The 18,870-nt window shown below is 36.5% G+C and overlaps 1 protein-coding gene across 1 annotated transcript in view; it reads right to left on the minus strand.

Moving 5' to 3' along the window:
• The window catches only part of GLRB (glycine receptor beta), a 96,341-nt gene extending 77,919 nt beyond the window's left edge, over window positions 1–18,422 (minus strand). Inside the window, exons 1-2 of the mRNA XM_086704003.1 lie at window positions 18,188–18,422; window positions 16,443–16,592 (exon numbers count right to left, since the gene is read on the minus strand). Of these exons, the coding sequence (XP_086560129.1) occupies window positions 16,443–16,564 (122 nt within the window). The 5' untranslated portion in view covers window positions 16,565–16,592; window positions 18,188–18,422. The remainder of the gene's footprint in view (window positions 1–16,442; window positions 16,593–18,187) is intronic.
• Window positions 18,423–18,870: the final 448 nt, after the last annotated feature.

The raw sequence follows: 18,870 nt of genomic DNA on the forward strand, positions 1-18,870 counted from the left end.
CTCGTTAAAGATATTTACTGGATTATTCCATTTATATGCAGCTGAAAAATAGGCAAATTTAACATATTGTATGGTAATCTTCAAAAAGGCAGTGAGTAATTGGAAGAAGAATGAACTGGCTTCTCAAGTTTGAGTAACGTTCTATTTCTAGATCTGAGTGCTGGTTCCATGGTTAAATGTGAAAGCTAATTAAGTGGTACACTTATGATTAGTGCATTTCTATATATGCATATTAGACTTCAAAGCGTGTAAAACAATACACACAACAACAACTTTTGTGTTTAAGTATATGTGTATGTATGTGTACACCCACATGGACAGACACACACACGTATATACATACATGCATGCACACACACACACACGTGAAAAGAGAGAGAAACAGAGATTGCATAAAGCAATTAAAAGGTGATTCTGGAATTATTGGTAAGTTAAAACTAAAATTCTCTAATATTCTATATGAAAGGGGATAAATACACGCATCCAAATTTGTTATAGTCACTAAAAGATAATTCCCTTTTGTATCTCTCAAGAACTGGACAATTGCTTTTTATCCCCTGAAAGCAGAGTCGAGGAGAACTGTGTGTTTTACACTTCATTTCCTTTGTAGTTATGCCTTTGTAGATCTTATTGTATGAGTACAGGCAGTATGAAAAAAAGAGTGCACAGATACTGTTTCCCGACAATAGTAGCTTAGAATGACTTCTTATTTACAAAACTCTATTGGTAACTAACATCCAAATTGAACACCATTAATCAAATGAATGACTATTTTTTATATGGTGGAACCCACATCAATGAACAGGAAGATTGTAAGACTGTGTCCTCAGAAACTGACATTCTGTTATTTAGATAAAACATCGATGAGTTTTAAATCTCAGTAAAATCCCACAAGCAAACCTAATGTGTTACTTGAAAGTGGTAAAAACATACAAAGGATAAGTGAATTCAAGGCAAAGAAAAATGAGTTCTCATTGGTGGAAATAACATCTAGATAAATACAAACTGGAAAGAAGGCTCATAAAAAAAAATTGCACTGAGAATCAGGAGACCTAAGTTTTACTTCCAGCTCCTAGCCTGTGGTGTGCCTTAAGAAAGCCATTTCCTCCTGTGACCTCAGCTTTCTTATCTTCCAAATAAACGGAATGGACTATGATGCTGTATGACCAAAAAAAGAAAAAAAAGTCCTAAAATACCCACGTGGATTAGATAACAAGAATACTACTAAATTTATGACCTTAAGAAAGCTATATAAACATGCTCCACAGCACAAACTTTTCACATGTAAAGGGAGAAGGATGCTGCCTCCTATATAGATTCATTGTATTAAAAAGGGTCATAGGTAAGCACATGGCACCTGCCCTCACGTTGAGTGTGCCACATACGTTGTATTCACCCAAATCTTAGCATTCTGAATCTATGAAAAAGCTATGTCTAATAAAGTTACTCAGATATTTTCTCCATGATTATTTTTCCTGCCTATAATAATTAGCTTAAGTAATGATAGAAGAATGAGACCAAGGGGCGCCTGGGTGGCGCAGTCGGTTAAGCATCCGACTTCGGCCAGGTCACGATCTCGCGGTCCGTGAGTTCGAGCCCCGCGTCGGGCTCTGGGCTGATGGCTCAGAGCCTGGAGCCTGTTTCAGATTCTGTGTCTCCCTCTCTCTCTGCCCCTCCCCTGTTCATGCTCTGTCTCTCTCTGTCCCAAAAATAAATAAACGTTGAAAAAAAAAATTTAAAAAAAAAAGAAGAATGAGACCAAGAATAATATGAAATACGTAAAATTCCTTTGAACCTTTAAAAAGGTTTCAACAATACACAAATACAGGTAATCCACTTGGTAGAACTTTTACAGTTCAGAAAATATTTTCATATACAATTTCAAATTATACTATCAGAGAAGCTCTGTGAAATAGGTGGAGGTAATTATTTCCAATTTACAGATAAGAAAATTGAGGACTGGAGAGGCAAAACAATTGCTTATTCAAGGTCACAAATGTATTAATCTGTTCTAGAACAGAACCACAGTCTTCAGACTCAGGACAACATTGTTTCCACATGTTAAAATCCCAAATAATCTTTTCTCCCTAAACTGTGAGAAATTCATAAATCTTACTGCTAATTCTTTCATTTTACAGATCAGGGTTATTAAAATGAAAAGTGACTTATCTGAGAACACACCACGAGTTAGTAACAGAGCAGAGCCCAATTCTTCTCCAGAATTTCAATCTAATTCTTCTTCCTCTTTATTAATTCAACTAATTTCACTTTAAATTTGGCATTAATTTCAATCATTTAATTGCACATAGAATAGGGCTTTCGTAGAGTAGGTAGGTGGCTTTTGAGGTGGGGCTGGAGGAGGAGGAGGCAGGTAACCGGTAAAAAAGGAGAGGACAAAGACAAAGTCAAGGCAGTGGTTGCAGTATGCACAACAGCACACAAAGGGACGTTTGTCAGTGACAAGTTAAGTATGCCAAGAGCATGCTAGAGGTGTGGAATAGAAGTGAAAAGAGAAAGGGTCAGCCATAGTCAGAGAAATAAATGATGGGATATACACTGAGCATCACTGATCTGCTGACACTATAATACAGTAGTTTTCAAGGTGCAGTCCACAAATACCTGAAGGTACCCAAGACCTTTTCTGGTGGCCCATGGAGTCAAAATTACTTTCATAAAAACAATAATTTTAAAAATATTATTTGCTTTGTTTCACTATACTGACATTTACACCGATGCCACAAAAGCATCAGTGGATAAACTGCAGTGCGCAAATCAAGAAAGTAATACTTATACGTATTAACAGTCCTTTACTTTTGCATGTTAGCAGTAAATAAATAAATAGTTTTAAAAACAGTGTTCCTAAGTAATATTCTTAAAGAAGCACTAAAATGCTAATTTTATTGAATTTTGAAATTTAAATCCACATTGTCTTAATATTCTGTGTGAACAAAATGGGAAGTACCCACACAGAACATCGAACTATGTTAACAGGTCCAAAGAAAAGCAATTGGGTCACTGATGTTCTAGCCAAAGCAGACACTTCTTATGGAACACCATTTTCATGGAACAACACAGAAAAACTATGGTAATTTAGTCTTAGTTACTTAGCAAACAATTTTTCAAAAGTGAATCGAGAGAGCTTGTTAACTTTGAGAAAAACTGCAAAGAGCATAGTATTTGCTGCCAATAATAAATTGTAAATTTTCACACAAAAATTGGAATTTTAGACAAGGTAATACTCACCATCACGAGCTTCAATACTTTCTAATACTTAACAGACTTTCCAGTGAGATTGGAAGTGACATTAGAGAGATGTGATTTTTTGATATTGTATAATGAAATGTGTCAACATTTGCAAAACCCAGCAAGCCAATATTTTCCTCATGGCCAATGGAGAATGTTATAAAATTATGTTACAGTCATTCACTGTAACTATAGTTAACAATATTATGCTGTGTATTTGAAAGTTGCTGAAAGAGTAAATCTTAAAAATTCTCATTGCAAGAAAAACAAAATTGTATAACTATGTGCTGGATATTAACTAAACTTACTGTGGTGAGCATTTCACCTTACTTACATATGTCAAATCATTATGTTGTACACCTTGGACTAACACAGTGTTATAGGCCAGTTACATCTCAATGAAAATAGAAAAAAAAACAGAAATCAAATTGTTCCAAAAACAATTTAAGACACTAAAAAAATGTGAACAGTAATAAAACTAAGAAAGTGTAAAAAAAAAGGGGGGGAAACCAATAGATTTTCGTACAACAGAGAACAAAATGTTCACTGATCTGATTTCAGAATTAACACCGCAATTAACTTTTAAGAAATTCTCACTTGTTAACTTTTGGCATGGCATTAAAAAAGAATATTCACAGCTATGAAAAGGCTATTAAAATAATCTTCCCTTTTCTAATTACATGTCTGTGTGAAGTCATACTTTTTTTACCTACTCCAATCAAAACAATATACCACAAAGCCAAAATGAGAATCTGGCTCTCTTCCATTAAGCCAGCAGGAAAGAGATATGCAACAATGTAAAACAACAGCCACTCCTCCCACTATTTTTGTTTGTTTTTGAAAATATAGTTACTTTTCATAAAAATTAAGTTGTTTATGTTAAGATGTAATAAGTATAGTTAAGTGATTTAATTAATATTTTAAAAATTTGTCTCAATTTATAAGACAATATCAGTACATATAACTCACACAAACTAAAGCTCTTTGTGGCCTTCAAAATGCTTCAGATTGCAAAGGGGTGCTAAGACCAACAGTTGGAGAGCCACTGCTGTGCAGTATGAACTAAAGTGGAGAAGGCAGGCTGGAGTTCAGGCAACTAGGTAAGCAATTTCAATAAAAGATTCTAGATGAAATGATGAGAAAATGACCAAGACCATAATAGCAGGGATGGGGAGAAGCAGCCAGATATGAGTCATTTCTAAACAGGAATCAATAGGATAAGTAACTGATGAGATGATCAGGGAGAGAGCTCATGGAAGAAAGATGCTTCTGCCATTTTTCATGAAAGGCTGAGTACAAAGTTGAGAAATGCAGATGGTAGAGCCGGCTTGATACATGAACTCTGAGGTCCAGCAGGAAGTTGAAAATAATTATGGGGAACCCACAGGAGTAGTTACACCTAAAGTTGTGTGGATAACCACAGATACAAGTAGAAATTACTCAGGAAAAAAAACTGATGAGTAAGAAGCTAAAAGGACCAAGAATGAATATCTGGTAAAACCCAGTATTTCAGGATACACTAAAAAGGAATAGCTAGTGAAAGTGGCTAATCAGTTAAATCAGGAAAAAAGTTCCAAGAGTGAGTCAAGTGCTAGTAGCCAAAAGATGGATGCTTAGGGTAGGAGACTGAGTCAGGATGTAGAAGACAATCATTAGTCCTTATCAAGTCATAGAAGGACTCAAAAGTCAATAGACTTGCTTAAAAAGAATAAAATATCTTCACCAAAAAGTACAATGGTAACAGGAGTTAATATTAACAGAGGAGTGAACATTAAGAATATTACGTAGTACACATTGTTTCATTTCTTACCACAATAATGTATGGCTTTCACAATTCCAAGAAATTCAATGAAAGGAAAGGAAAGAAATAATGAATAGCCCAGACAAAGTATAGACCATTGCAGGCTATTAATTTAAGATACATGGTAGTGAACAGAGGGAAAAAACAAAGTTAATGAAATAGGAATATAAAAACTATACTAGGAAGGAAAAAACAAAAACAGAAATAAAAACTATACAGTAGGGGCGCCTGGGTGGCTCAGTCAGTTAAGCATCTGACTCTTGGTTTCAGCCCAGGTCATGATCTCATGGTTTGTGGGCTCAAGACCCAAGTTGGGCTCTGCATTGATAGCATGGAGCCTGTTTGGGATTCTCTCTCTACCTCTCTCTCTGCCGCTCCCTAGCTTGCACTCTCTCTCTCAAAATAAATAAACTTAAAAAAAAAAAAAAACTGCATATATATTTTTTTTTTTCAGTTGAGAGACAATTTAGTATATTTGTAAGCCCTTAGGGGGGAAAAAAAAGCCAAAGAAAGAAAAGCAAATTGAAAACTCGGGAGAGCAGAGGTAAGGCAATAGAGGTAGGTCTCAGAAGAGAGTAGAGGAGATAGGACAAAAGGAAGTCCCTTTTCCTGTTATGTCACATGGAAAGGAGAAAAGAAAGGATAGTATAGGTAGCTTTAGAGTGAAGACAGGCACTGGGAGAGTTTCCACCCAATTACTTCTATTTGTTTGTCTTTGAAATAAACTAAGACTGTATGCTAAGACTCAAAGGGGTAGGCTCAAGAATAAAACAATTATTAGAGAGAGAGAAAAACAGAGACACCAAGGGCCAAGTAAAAGGATCATTGGAAACATTGTGAAGACCCAGCCAAGACTGGATCACCACACAAAATAAATCAGTACAGATTCTGAATAACTGAAAGCATCTACATCTGAAGAATTAAGCCAAAAATATCATAGTCAAATGAATACAAAATTCTGGGCGATATTGAAAAGTGTTGTAGTAAGAATTTGGATCATTTTGTCAGTTATGCCCATGGTGTAATGGAGAGCTAAATATTGATGCAAAAGGGCACTCATTACTCATCTACTCATTAATACATTGGTATTTTCTATGAGGTTATTCCCAGGAATCATGGTATAAACTTCCCTGAACAGTCATGAATCCATACTATTGTTCTCCTAAAAGAGGACCAATAAAGGTCAGCTGTTTCAAGTTAACCAACATATTCTATTAGTGATTTAGTCAGTGTTTTGCTGTTATTCCAATCAGAGCTCTAGAAATATTATTTCATATTTACATCATGTCTCAGAGGAGCTATTTGTATGTACATAAATTTGAATAATTTGCCTCATGAATTCTAAGCATAAATTTCCATAAAATGTCTACGGTAAAAGAAATCCTTTATAAAAAGTTCTCTGCTTTGTGGAACACAGCAGTGTTCTGTCTCTTTCAGGTAGTAACACAATGAGAATAGAGAAGATCTCTGCAAATATACTCTGTGCTTTACCATATTACTGTATCTCCAAAAGAAAAAAAAAGGCACATTTCTGTAAGTCAAATTCCTTAATGTATAAAAATTGGTACGCTAATAACACAAACAATTCACCTTCTACATACATTAATCTACTTTGGAATACAATGAAATGCATACATTTTAATAAGTCAACTCTGAAATTTAGCTCCCTTTGTAATTAACTTAGTCAAGAAACAGAATTTTGTGTATTCTTTTTCTGTTGGTGGGTTTGGCTGGTTTTTAATCTGAAAGCAAAAGAGGAACAAAAACAAAAGGAGTTAACCCTGAATATAAAGGTACCAAAAGAATGATAAAAAAAACTTGATTAAGTCATAAAAGATACAGTTGTCATAAATGAATGATGGATGAGTGAAATTGGGAGACTACTGAAATCAAACTTTTCCCTATACAAATGAGTAGAGACCCCCCAAATTAGTAACTTATTCAGTCATAAAACCAATCAGCAACAGTTTTAACTGAGATACAGGAGTGTTCTTTCTCCCATATTACAATGCTTGACCATCATGATTTAGCAGACATACAAAGGGAACTTTAAAGGTGTTACCTTTAATCCCAGTCCCAGTCAGCCACTGACCCATCAAAAGATTGATCTATATTATTTCTGTATAGTCAGTCACCCATTTTATTCCATTTGACTTGGCAGGCATAGTGGGGCTCTTATGCAAAGAATTTTGAAGTAGACAGAATATAAAATTGTGTATGTGTATGTATACTATGGGTGTGTGTATACACACACACACACACACACACACACACACACACCTTCACATATATACTAAGTATATGTGTGTATATGTATGTATATACATTAAACTTTCACATTCTGCCTACTTTGAGATACTTTGCATAAGATTCTCATTATGCATGCTAAATAAAAGTGTGTCTGTGTATACATTTGTTATATATGGTTAGAGTTAACATATTGTGTTAACCATAAATTGTAAACACTTGAGATATATGTATATATAGATATTAGATGAGGGGTGTGTGTGTGTGTGTGTGTGTATGCATATATTTGTTAGAGTTAATACTATATATGGTTCAACAAGAAAATAAAAGATACCATATAAAGAGTATTATTATTAAATATAATCAAATATCAAAACATGCAGTATGAACAAAAAAAGACTCAAGAAGAGGGAGTTAACATTAATTCTAGTCATAGACTCATGAAATATTGGGGATGAGAACAACTTTTAAATTCTGTAATTTCCCAGTGAGGCTTGATTTGGGTAGTATCTCTACCCAAGCCACATTTTATTAGCAATAAAGAACTACCCAAAGAAATCCATTTTCTCTTTGGACAGTTCTATCATATCCTTTAAAATTGAACTTGTCTTCCTCTATGTTTCTCTTTGATCTCGGTTCTATAAGTCGACATCATGCAAAAGAAGTCTAGTTCATCTTGTGTAATAACTCCTCAAATAGCAGGTAACTACTCTTCTATTCTTCAAGGAAAACAACTCACAGTACAACCAACCAAACAACAGACTTTCATGTTCCTGCAAATCCTGATCATGATTCCTTAACAAATTCCCATGAAATTCTAACGATCACAAATGATGGCAACCAGAATTTATACCCACCATGATATTAATACTTTTTTCTTTCTAAAAATAGTATTTCTATCAATGTCCAAGACTAAGTATTAAATAGCCAGCACATGCTATCAATTTATATTAACCTTATTCTCAACTGAAACTTCTAACTATTTTTAAAAATTTCATAAGGTAAGGTAATACTTGAGGTGAATCATGAAGGACGACTGAGACCTGCACAGATTAACCAAGGTGTTGTCATTCTAAACATAAACATGTCTAAGCATAAACATTGGCAAGAGTAGTTTAGGAGCAAGGGCAGATCAACCTTTCTAAAACTAGAGGGTAGTTTCACATAAAGTTTGGGATGCAAATTAGAGAGGCCCTTGAAAATCAAAGTAAAGAGTTTGCACTAGGATCCATCAGGCAAAAAGAAGACATTGTGGGTCTTGAACATAATATTAACAAGATGAAAATGGAAACAATATATAAGATGAATAATAATGACCAGAGAAAAAATAGGGCAAATAATTAGAAAACTATTGAGGAAAAAAGTTCAAAATGACGGTAAGTGGAGATGCAACGAACAGATAGAGGAAATCATTCTAAGAGAAAGAAAGACAGGTTGCATTTAAGTTTCATGCCTGAGTAGCTAGAGTAATGAGGATGCCAGTTTCAAAACCTAGGAAATTATTTGGAAAGGGAAGATCATTAATTCACCTGATGGCAAAACAACAGCATGCCAGTAAGCTGGGATTGTTTAACAGGTAGTAAAAAAAATGCATAACTAAACATTAGTGACATATTCAAGCTAGATGTGTTATGGTAATAATAATACAGACAATTTTCAATTGTATTCATTACAGAAATTACCCACACCCTTTTGCAATCAGCTTTTCATCTTTTGGCCAACACATTTATCTTGAATGTTTCCATCAGGAAGAAACTAGAACTAAACTAAAATCAATCCACTCTATTATAATCAATAGTAGGTAAGAAAATCAGAATAGGAAGAAAATAGCTAATATTATACTTAGACAACATGTAATAGCTTTGATTATTCAGTACATCTACCCTTCTACCACATATAACTGATATATACAAATGCTATCATTAAATGGTCAAATCTCTAAGAGACAAAAAAAATTCTCATAACATACCAAATGCTTTTACACATATAGTTGTTTTTTTTTGTTTTTTGTTTTTTTTAGTTTGTGAACAAATTGATATAGAGAAGCCACATCGTTTTCCATTATACACACAGAACCAAATTCCTTTGTCATGATTTTAAAAGTAGAGTACCAACAGTTTGGAGGAAAAAAGATGGGACTCCTTTATGCTAACATGACTACACACTAATATAAATAATAGCAGCCCTCATCTAGTATCAATCAAGGGTATATTATTAAGTCTCCCCATATTTCAGATACAAGTATGGGCCAAAAATGGGAGAAAGGAAATTTTAAATTTAAGTTATAAACATATTAGTGCACTTACTGTAAACTATCATATACTTGAAATTCAAACAGTCCTCAACAAATGGTAGAAGATTCCCTAGGCTCAGTGATGGCAAAAATGGCAGCATGTGCCAAAAGGTTACAGCCTGGACAAATTCAGTATTTAAAAGTGACATTATGCCTGCTGATAGCACAAACAGAAGTGACACGTAATGTTTTTTGTTGTGATAATTCTATTTTGTTTTGGTTTATTCAATCAAAAATTCTGAAAGTACACTATATATGTTCTGGTTTCATATATAATGCACATATAAATACAAATATATCAACATACACCACCTTCTTAAAAATTACGGCAGGTATGACTAGATCACTTAAATCTGCCATCCCTCAATCATTATTTGAGAACAGTAGCTTGACATATTTCTTCCTATTGGTTTAGATCAGAAAGGAGAAATATCTTCTGGGCTTGAAAGACATACTTTAAAAGTATGATAGTTCATGAAATTCCAAGAAGAGATTCTACCACTGAAGGTTTTTAAATCCTTATTATTAACACAAGACCAAGATATATTTATTTTATATGGGTGGGCTTTCCAAGCCAATGAACCAAAAATAAAGGCAGATTTGTTTAAATCTGCACTGAAACAAAATTTTCTTTTCTTTTTTTTTTTTTTCCCAACGTTTATTTATTTTTGGGACAGAGAGAGACAGAGCATGAACGGGGGAGGGACAGAGAGAGAGGGAGACACAGAATCGGAAACAGGCTCCAGGCTCTGAGCCATCAGCCAAGAGCCTGACGCGGGGCTCGAACTCACGGATCGCGAGATCGTGACCTGGCTGAAGTCGGACGCTTAACCGACTGCGCCACCCAGGCGCCCTGAAACAAAATTTTCAAATGACTCTATCTCATTCTATTGGATAATAGTAAGGCTGTAATCAAATACAATATATAAAATCAAAGAATCTTAAAAACATGACAAATTAAATTGACCTTAAATATCACTATATGGTCTAACCACCTATCCAATGTTCAAATTTTCTATAAAATATATCTGCCAAATAATTACCCTTCATGCCAAGTGCCTCCAGTTACTACTTATTTTAACTATTGGTGACAAGCAGCAAAATCTACTTTCTCATCCACATCAGAGTTTTTCAATGATTTGAAAACAGCTTTCAAATACCTCAGTTTCTTCAGTTCTTCCTAGTATGACATGATATTAATTATTTCAATTGTTACTGCAATATTGATTAGCACAATGCAGAAATCTCTGTAAATCTTGCTTCAAATAATATCATTCTACTAATACACTTAACATAAAATTGGTAAAATATAAATACTAATTTCTTTAAGTAATGATATATACTCATTTGTATCATATAAATTATATACATGTAATGTATATATATACATATATATATATATAATTAACGTAGTATCTCATTTTTTCTTTCAAATGTTTTCTACCATATTTTCCCCATCCTATCCTTGCACAGGTGATTTCTTGACAAAAGTGCAATTTATACTTCCATATTTTTTAGATTCAGCCCATCACTTTAACCCTTCAACATCACAGTGGATCCTAATTGTCTCAGATATTCACTGTATGTTCCCAAATCACACGATCCTCAGTTTGGGTGTTTCCCCTGTATAGTTTTATTTTAGTCACTGAAAAAAATGTTAAACTTGATAAGGCCAAAATTTCACAAGGAAACATCATCCATTTTGGAGATGTTCCACTAATTACCCAGTTGTTAACTCATCTAGTTGTCCCTATATTGAGACTATATTTCTAAATATGGTCCATAGGGACTTATATAAGTTCCTTTCAAGTATCTTAACAAAACCCAGATATAATGACTTATAAGAGCCAAAGATCTTTAGGTTTTTATTCATTCTTTAAACAAATTTTTATTGTATGTATATATTCTGTGATCTCTGATGATTGAGTCAGTAAGACACTGCTCTCTAGGAGCTTACAATCTAGTGGGGAAAGCAGGCAATTACAACTGATGATTACCAAACAGTATTATAATAAACATGATAGGCAGTTGGGGAACTATGGAGGCACAGAGTGTCATTATCTAGATCAAATGATCAGATTGGGGAAGGTTTCCCAAGGTTTGAGATCGTTATGGAACAGTCAGATTAAAATTTGGTTATATGGGGCGCCTGGGTGGCGCAGTCGGTTAAGCGTCCGACTTCAGCCAGGTCACGATCTCGCGGTCCGTGAGTTCGAGCCCCGCGTCGGGCTCTGGGCTGATGGCTTGGAGCCTGGAGCCTGTTTCCGATTCTGTGTCTCCCTCTCTCTCTGCCCCTCCCCCGTTCATGCTCTGTCTCTCTCTGTCCCAAAAATAAATAAAAAACGTTGAAAAAAAAATTAAAATAAATAAAATAAATAAAATAAAATTTGGTTGTATGGGTGTGATGCTCTTCAGAGAGAGGTCTGGGCCAGACATACAGACTTAGGTGTATTAAAAAGAAAACGACAGGCCCAAAATGGTGTCACTTAAGCCAAGTCACCAAATATAGACCTAATACCTAACCCAACTACATTTCAACGTCCCCTAAAAATGTAGTTTTAACTAGTCAGTCAGGAATGTTCTGATCAGCATCAATGAGGAATCTGTCACATGTGCCCTCTCCATTCCCCAAAAGATGAGATAATGCATCTAGTAAGATCCTTTCCCTCTAAGGGAATGTAGCCTTGCCTGAAATGCATCTAGTAAGATCCTTTCCCTCTAAGGGAATGTAGCCTTGCCTGAAATAATCCTTTTTTTTTTTTTTTTGCTAAATAACTTCTTGCCACACTCTTCTTCCTGTAAAAACCTTCCATGTTGTATAACTCCTCAGAGCATCTCTGTACTTGCTAGATGGAATGCTGCCTGATTCATGATCTGCTACTAAACCAATGAGATGTTCAAATTTACTTGGTTGAATTTTGTTTTCTAAGAAGAGTCAACAGTGAATAAGTGATATTTACAGCCATGGATTTAGACAAGACCACTGAGGCAGGAGTTAACTAAAGACAAAGCATTGGCATTTCAGGTAATGGAAAGAACACTTCTAGAGGTGTGAAAGAGCAAGTGTGTATGAGATCTGACTCATATGTGTTGAGGTGGGAGGGGGACTGGGATAGCAAGATATTGCTGGAGATGCCTGGGTGGCTTAGTCGGTTGAGCATCCAACACTTGATTTCAGCTCAAGTCATGATCCCAGGGTCGTGGGACAGAGCCCTGTGTGGGGCTTCGTGCAGTGTGTGGAGCCTGCTTGAGATTCTCTTCCTTTGTCTCTCTCTCTCTCTCTCCCCCTACCCTCTTCCACATGTACGTGCTCTGTGTAAAAAAATAAAAGTGGTGGCAAATGGCAAAAAAAAAAAGAAGAAGTAAAGAAAGATATTGCTAGAGGTGTCAGAGGCCAGCTTAGCAAGAGCTCTGAGTATGAAGCCAAGAAATGAGAACCTTATATAGAAAGCTATGGAGGCGCTTAAGGGGCTCTAAGCATTGGAACTACTTGAGTAGACTGAAGATTCAGAAAACACACTCCAGTAAAATATGAATTGATGGAGGAAGACAAGAAGCAGAGAGACTAATAAAAAGTTCACCAAAACAGGTGGAGAAGAGTAATTAAAGTAGTGTGTCCACAGGGGAGTGAAAATGAAGGACACTTCCAGAGCTGACAAAGACTCTGAATTGAGAAGTCTTGGAGACTACTCAATTTGAGACGCTAAGGTAGAAAGAGAATGTCTAAGGTGATCCCCAGTACTTCCATTAGCAAAAGAGGTAGTGGTATCATTTGCTGGAAAAATGAACACGGTATTAGGAGTGGTGGGGAGGATTTCTGAACATAGGTTTTATCATGTTGAGTTGAGCCCGAGGTCAAAATAAGTATGGCCACATAAAAATATTGGAGTTATGGGTATGGCATTCTTCAAAGAAGTCTGAAATGGACACAGAGATTTAGGACTACAGTGAATAAATGGTAGTTACAGCCATAGATTTGGACAGAATCTCTCAGGCCGACTGTATAGACAACCAGAAGACAGACCAAGGAATGAAGGTTAATGTCAAATTCAAACTGGAAAATAAAAAGCTCACTATGTCCAAGGACTTAATCAAAATTATCTTCTCATTTACAGTTTATTTCTTATATTTTAAAATATATTAAATTTCTAAAATGTTTGAAAGGAGATTTATCAGATAGCCTGTCAATGTCATATGGCTGTTTCACTTACACATCAAAAAACAACAGCATAAATTTATGTTACAGCATCTCAAAAAAAAATGTGAATTAAAAAAAAAAAAAAATAGTAAAAGAGCCAGGAAAAGCTTATGATATAATTCAAGCTCAACAGCAAAATTGAACCCTAGAATGTTAAGGACCCCAAGTCTTTTATTTCTTCTACATTTTAAAACCTTTTTCTTCTTATATACAGTCTTGGTTGGGGGAAAGATATTATCACAACAGTGAAACAGAAAATTTGTGCTTGTGTTTGCTACACTCATACATTAACTGCCTATGTCTATACAACTCCAATGCCTCAACTCTACTGAAAAAAAAATTAAATAAAAAATCACTAAGGCTTCCCCATATTAAAGAGTATTATGATGTGATCTGAACCTAACTTTCATAATCTCAAATATTCCTCTTAGTCAAAATGTTTTATACTTTTCAACTTATATAAGATGGGCTAACTGGATCATCCTCTAGATACAAATGATTTGCATATTCTTTCACAGCACATTATTAAAGCTGAGGTTGTTAATCTGGATGTTCAAAGAAATTTAATATAATGGATCCAAACATAGCCAGAGAAAACTCTAGTCTTCTGAAGTTCACTGAATTCAGTGATAATAAGTCAAAATTCTTAATAAAATGCTCAAACAAAAAATATGTAAATCTTATTCTCCAAGGCACACTTACTTTTTAATAAGTCAGATTTTTGGCAGCATCACCATGGCAACTGTTAATAATGCTTTAGCTAGTCTCATAACTATAAAAAAAAATAAAATACTAAAAAGTTTAAAATTGTGTTAGAAAATTTCAAAGATAAAATTTCAATTAATTACCAACACGTCTAAAATACTGTGATATGGGCTTACCAAGTGTATGTTGGGCCTTCTGCTTGAAGATATTCATATTCATCAGAACAGAACCTATATGGTTTCACTCTTAATTAACCTACTAGATTTAACTTTAAAAATCTGTCTTAAGTATAGATACTTAAATATATAGCCATTTTATATATAAGACAATTTAACAGCATAATTCTGAAAAGGGATAGAATGTCCTCTAAAGAACTCATGTAAGATACATGGTAGTTCTCAGGGTTGGTGTTGGCATCTTCAGAACTCTCTTAACTCATGACAGTTGATGGGGGAGGCAGAAGGAAGAGGAAAAGAGCCCTGTGAACCTCCACATATAGAGAAACCTGACTGATTGAAGTTGGCTTGATTCCACACACAGGATGACCATGATTATTAAGACATACGCAAGTTTGTACCAATATGCCAACGATCATCAAATAAATGGTTAATACAAAGAATATCTAAAACATGAGAATGTGTCCTTTCACTTGGGAGGAGTAAGGCCTGCCAATGTCCAGTTCCCTAAAATGCTTATCTCCTGGTTGTGACACCAAGGCTCTTGACATTGAAGAACAGTGATAGTTGCAGATGACAATTATTCCTGAACCTGCTCCATCAGATACCTCATACCCAGTTGGGCAAATGGCCAAGAGGGACACCTGAGTAGAATTCAGGGCCATCCTATTATACACCCAGAAATCTGGTCCTGACATCAGACTGTGCAGCACTGAAACAAGCAGCAGGACTATTAAACCTGAAAACCAGCAGATACTTCTAAATAGGGAAATTTATTTAATTCTAGACTTTGATGTGGATCATGATACTGTCTCCAGACTTTTAGTCTCACATACTCATATAAATACCCATTCCAAAAAACAATTTTAATAGCCTTTCTTTATAAAATAACCTTCCTAAAATGTGCCTTAACATCTCTTACAAAGTATCTACAAACTATAATAGTCTACCTTTAAATGATGTTGATCCTGAAATTACCCATGATCAACATGGCATTTAAAAAATCTTAATTCAAAACTGACCTATAACAACAAATTAACTTTTATTTCAGACCACCACATATATTATCACCTAAAAACACATTATATTGGTGTAAGTCGTTTGCTTACACACTGTTCAATTGCTCTAACCATTAGGTACTATTTGCTGTTATTCACCAACAATATTAACCCTTCCTATTTAAAAAAAAAAAAAAAAAAAAAAAAAAAAAAGAGTCCAATCCACAAAAGGAGGAGTGGGTGATTTGGATTTGTTTTCATGTTTTTTTTTGAGAAATAACCTAATCTCCTAATCTAAGTCCTTTGCAGAAAAGTACTGAAATAGAAAACTGATCTACCATGTGAATTTTCTTCTTCCATGTATCAATATAAACTAAATACACCTTAAAATCCTACTTTAGCTATCTAATTTTTAAATTAATATTCATTTTTAGGAATATTTTTTAAAACCATCTTTTTGAACTGGTCTTTGCTCAAAACACAGAATTCCAGTATCTAATTATAGTTGCATATTTAGGGTTGAAAGAAATAGTAATGCTTTTTTCTAATTTTATAAAAGATGTATAGAAATCATATAATCCCAGAACATGAACAAAACTTTATAAAACTTTACTTTAAACACTAGAAAATAGCTATCACGTGCTAAACCTCTCGTGAAACCAATGGGTACATATTCTGATATGAAAAGTTTTGCTGATATGTGTTTTAATAAACCACCTTACTTTGATAAAAAATGCAATAACACTTCTCCATATAAGAATATAAGACAGGAAGAACGTACGATGGGCATAGATACTGCTTCTTTTTCCCCTTCCCTTTCTTTGAAGACTTCTCTTTAGAATAAGCTTCTTCAACCCACAAGGAAATTAAAATAAAAAAGGCAATCGCCAATAAAAACTTCATCTTGAAAGTTAAATTTCAGGAGATCAATCTACAAGAAAGAACAAGAAAATGTTTACATTAAATGATAACAATAGGACTCTACAGAGTAGACCATGACTACCCAATGGCCAAGGGCATTTATACGTGAAAGTTTCATTGCTCAAACCTAAGTGGTAAGCCTTCATTATACATGTGTGATGTTTAGTAGTAAGAGTTAAATAGTGATTCACAGAAATATAATCCCAATGTTTAGAAAGTTACCAGGAAGGATGTTTAACACAGTGTTAAAAGGTTATCGTTGTACATTGGATTCTTTATTTCCTTTTTAAATTTCTATAGTTTGAATTTTGCATGTACATTTTTTTCAAAAATAATAAAACTATTCTAAAGGAAAAGATAATTCTAAATATTAAAGAACTGATAGAGATAAAAAATTAGTACCAAAAGTTTCACACTTTATATTCATTGTTTTTTACTTATATGCATTAAATTTGCAAGTTACATTTTACTCAAAATAGGATCATATTGATTTAAGTTAGCTTGTTGGCTTTCCCACTTTCATGTTACTAACATTTATCATCAAGATGATTTTCGACTCCACAAATTCTGTAACATTATATGAAAAAAATAGCAAGTGTGGTCAGACCCTTCCAAATAATCTTCTCAGTCCTATTTTAATAACATTCTCTATGCTCAAATGAGAATTATATTCTTGCCGGTCCAATGCATTAACAAAAGGGAGAGAAAGACAAAAAGAAAAAAACTTTAAGCATCTAGTGACACTGGAATATTTAAGCCTCTTTTGCAGTCCTTCATTTCCAAACCATAAATTGTTTCCCCATCATTGTTTTCTGCAGACTAAGAGATCTATCATAATCCTCAACACTAACTTAATTCCTATCTCACCTGGATAATTCTCCTTCTCCAATGTCATAATTTGCATCTTCCTTCCTCCCAGGAACTCTCATTTTCTCCCATTTATCCTTTACAGCCCCTGAGGGAAGCCAGAAGGGCTTCTTCCCTGGTTCTCTCTACTGAGGACAACAGAGGGGGCTTATCAGGCCAAGAGCAACAACAGAAGGCTCTCCTCTGTCAACTTCCAGCATTGGGCGCTCCCTTCCCCATCCTACGGTGGCATCTGCTTCCAGACACCTTTGCCCCCAGCAGCAGGTACTTCTCCCACCTTCACATTCTTCCCCGGGAAATCAGGAGGGCCATCCTTAACGGGCTGAAGGGTCGACAGAAATCCAACCCTACGCTCTCTGTCTTCACCTCCAACCTTTCAAGGGGGACAACTGCAATGACTGAAGGAGCTTCACAAACAAAACAACGCAAGGAGCCCTCCCCGCAAATCCTGCGTTCCCCCAACGCCCCCCCAGTTCTCCGCATCCCTCCTTCCGGAGCGTATCCGCGGACGCCACCGCATCCGTGACCCGGCTGCCGGGCGCCCTGTGCCCCTCTCCCCGCGGAGGGCAGCGCTCACCTCCTCCCGCTGCACGCCGCAGTGCTCCCCGCGCCTCCCAGGCTTGACCCGGTCTCTCCGCAGAGCATTTATTCCGGTCCCCAGACCACCGCCGCCGCCCACTCCCCGTCCTCTCTGCCCCCCACCCCTACCCCCAGCCGAGTGGAGCCCCTGACTCTTACCCGAGGCGCCCCCGCCCGCAGCCGCCAGGCGAGGACGCGGCGGCGCGGGGCCCAGACGGCGGTGGCTTCTGGGGGTGCGGCGGGCGCAAAGCGGGGGCAGCTGCGTCCCCGCCGCCCGCGCCACCGCCGAGCTCGGCTGACGCGCCTGCTCGGGCCGCCGAGCCTGCGCCGTGCGTGGCGCGCCGCTGCCGGGGCGTCCGCAGCCGCGCTCGGGGACGCTGCGGGTCGCGGGCCGCGCTGCCGTGAGCCGGGGCGGCTGGCCCGCGGGACAGCCGGCTGGCGCGACGGCGGGCCGGCGGGCCGGGAGGAGGGAGAAGGTGTTCCGACCGAGCGTGGAAGGACGTCACAGCACCTTCCCCTCCAGGCCCTGGAGGGGGTTCTGTGAAATGTAGTCCCCCTGCAGGGGCCTAGAAACGACGGGCGCGGGGAGGGTGGGGGGGAGGAGGGGGTGAGGACCAGTTTGGGGACAGAAGGAGACAGACCTTTCAAGGAGCTGAAATCGTTTAGGGTCAACTTTTGATCACTAGTTACAAAAACAGGAAAACAACAAATGATCTTCTTGGATAAAGCAGATGAACACAGCTTCTGTAATTTCATCATCAGACTCTTGGCATCTAACTTAATCCCTTGAGTTTTACCAACTATTTCTAACAACTTGACCTTTCTAAGCAAGCTTAAATTGG

The sequence above is a fragment of the Puma concolor genome, chromosome B1, assembly GCF_028749965.1.
Source record: "Puma concolor isolate L17-30 chromosome B1, mPumCon1.1.hap2, whole genome shotgun sequence".
In the NCBI taxonomy this organism is placed as follows: domain Eukaryota; kingdom Metazoa; phylum Chordata; class Mammalia; order Carnivora; family Felidae; genus Puma; species Puma concolor.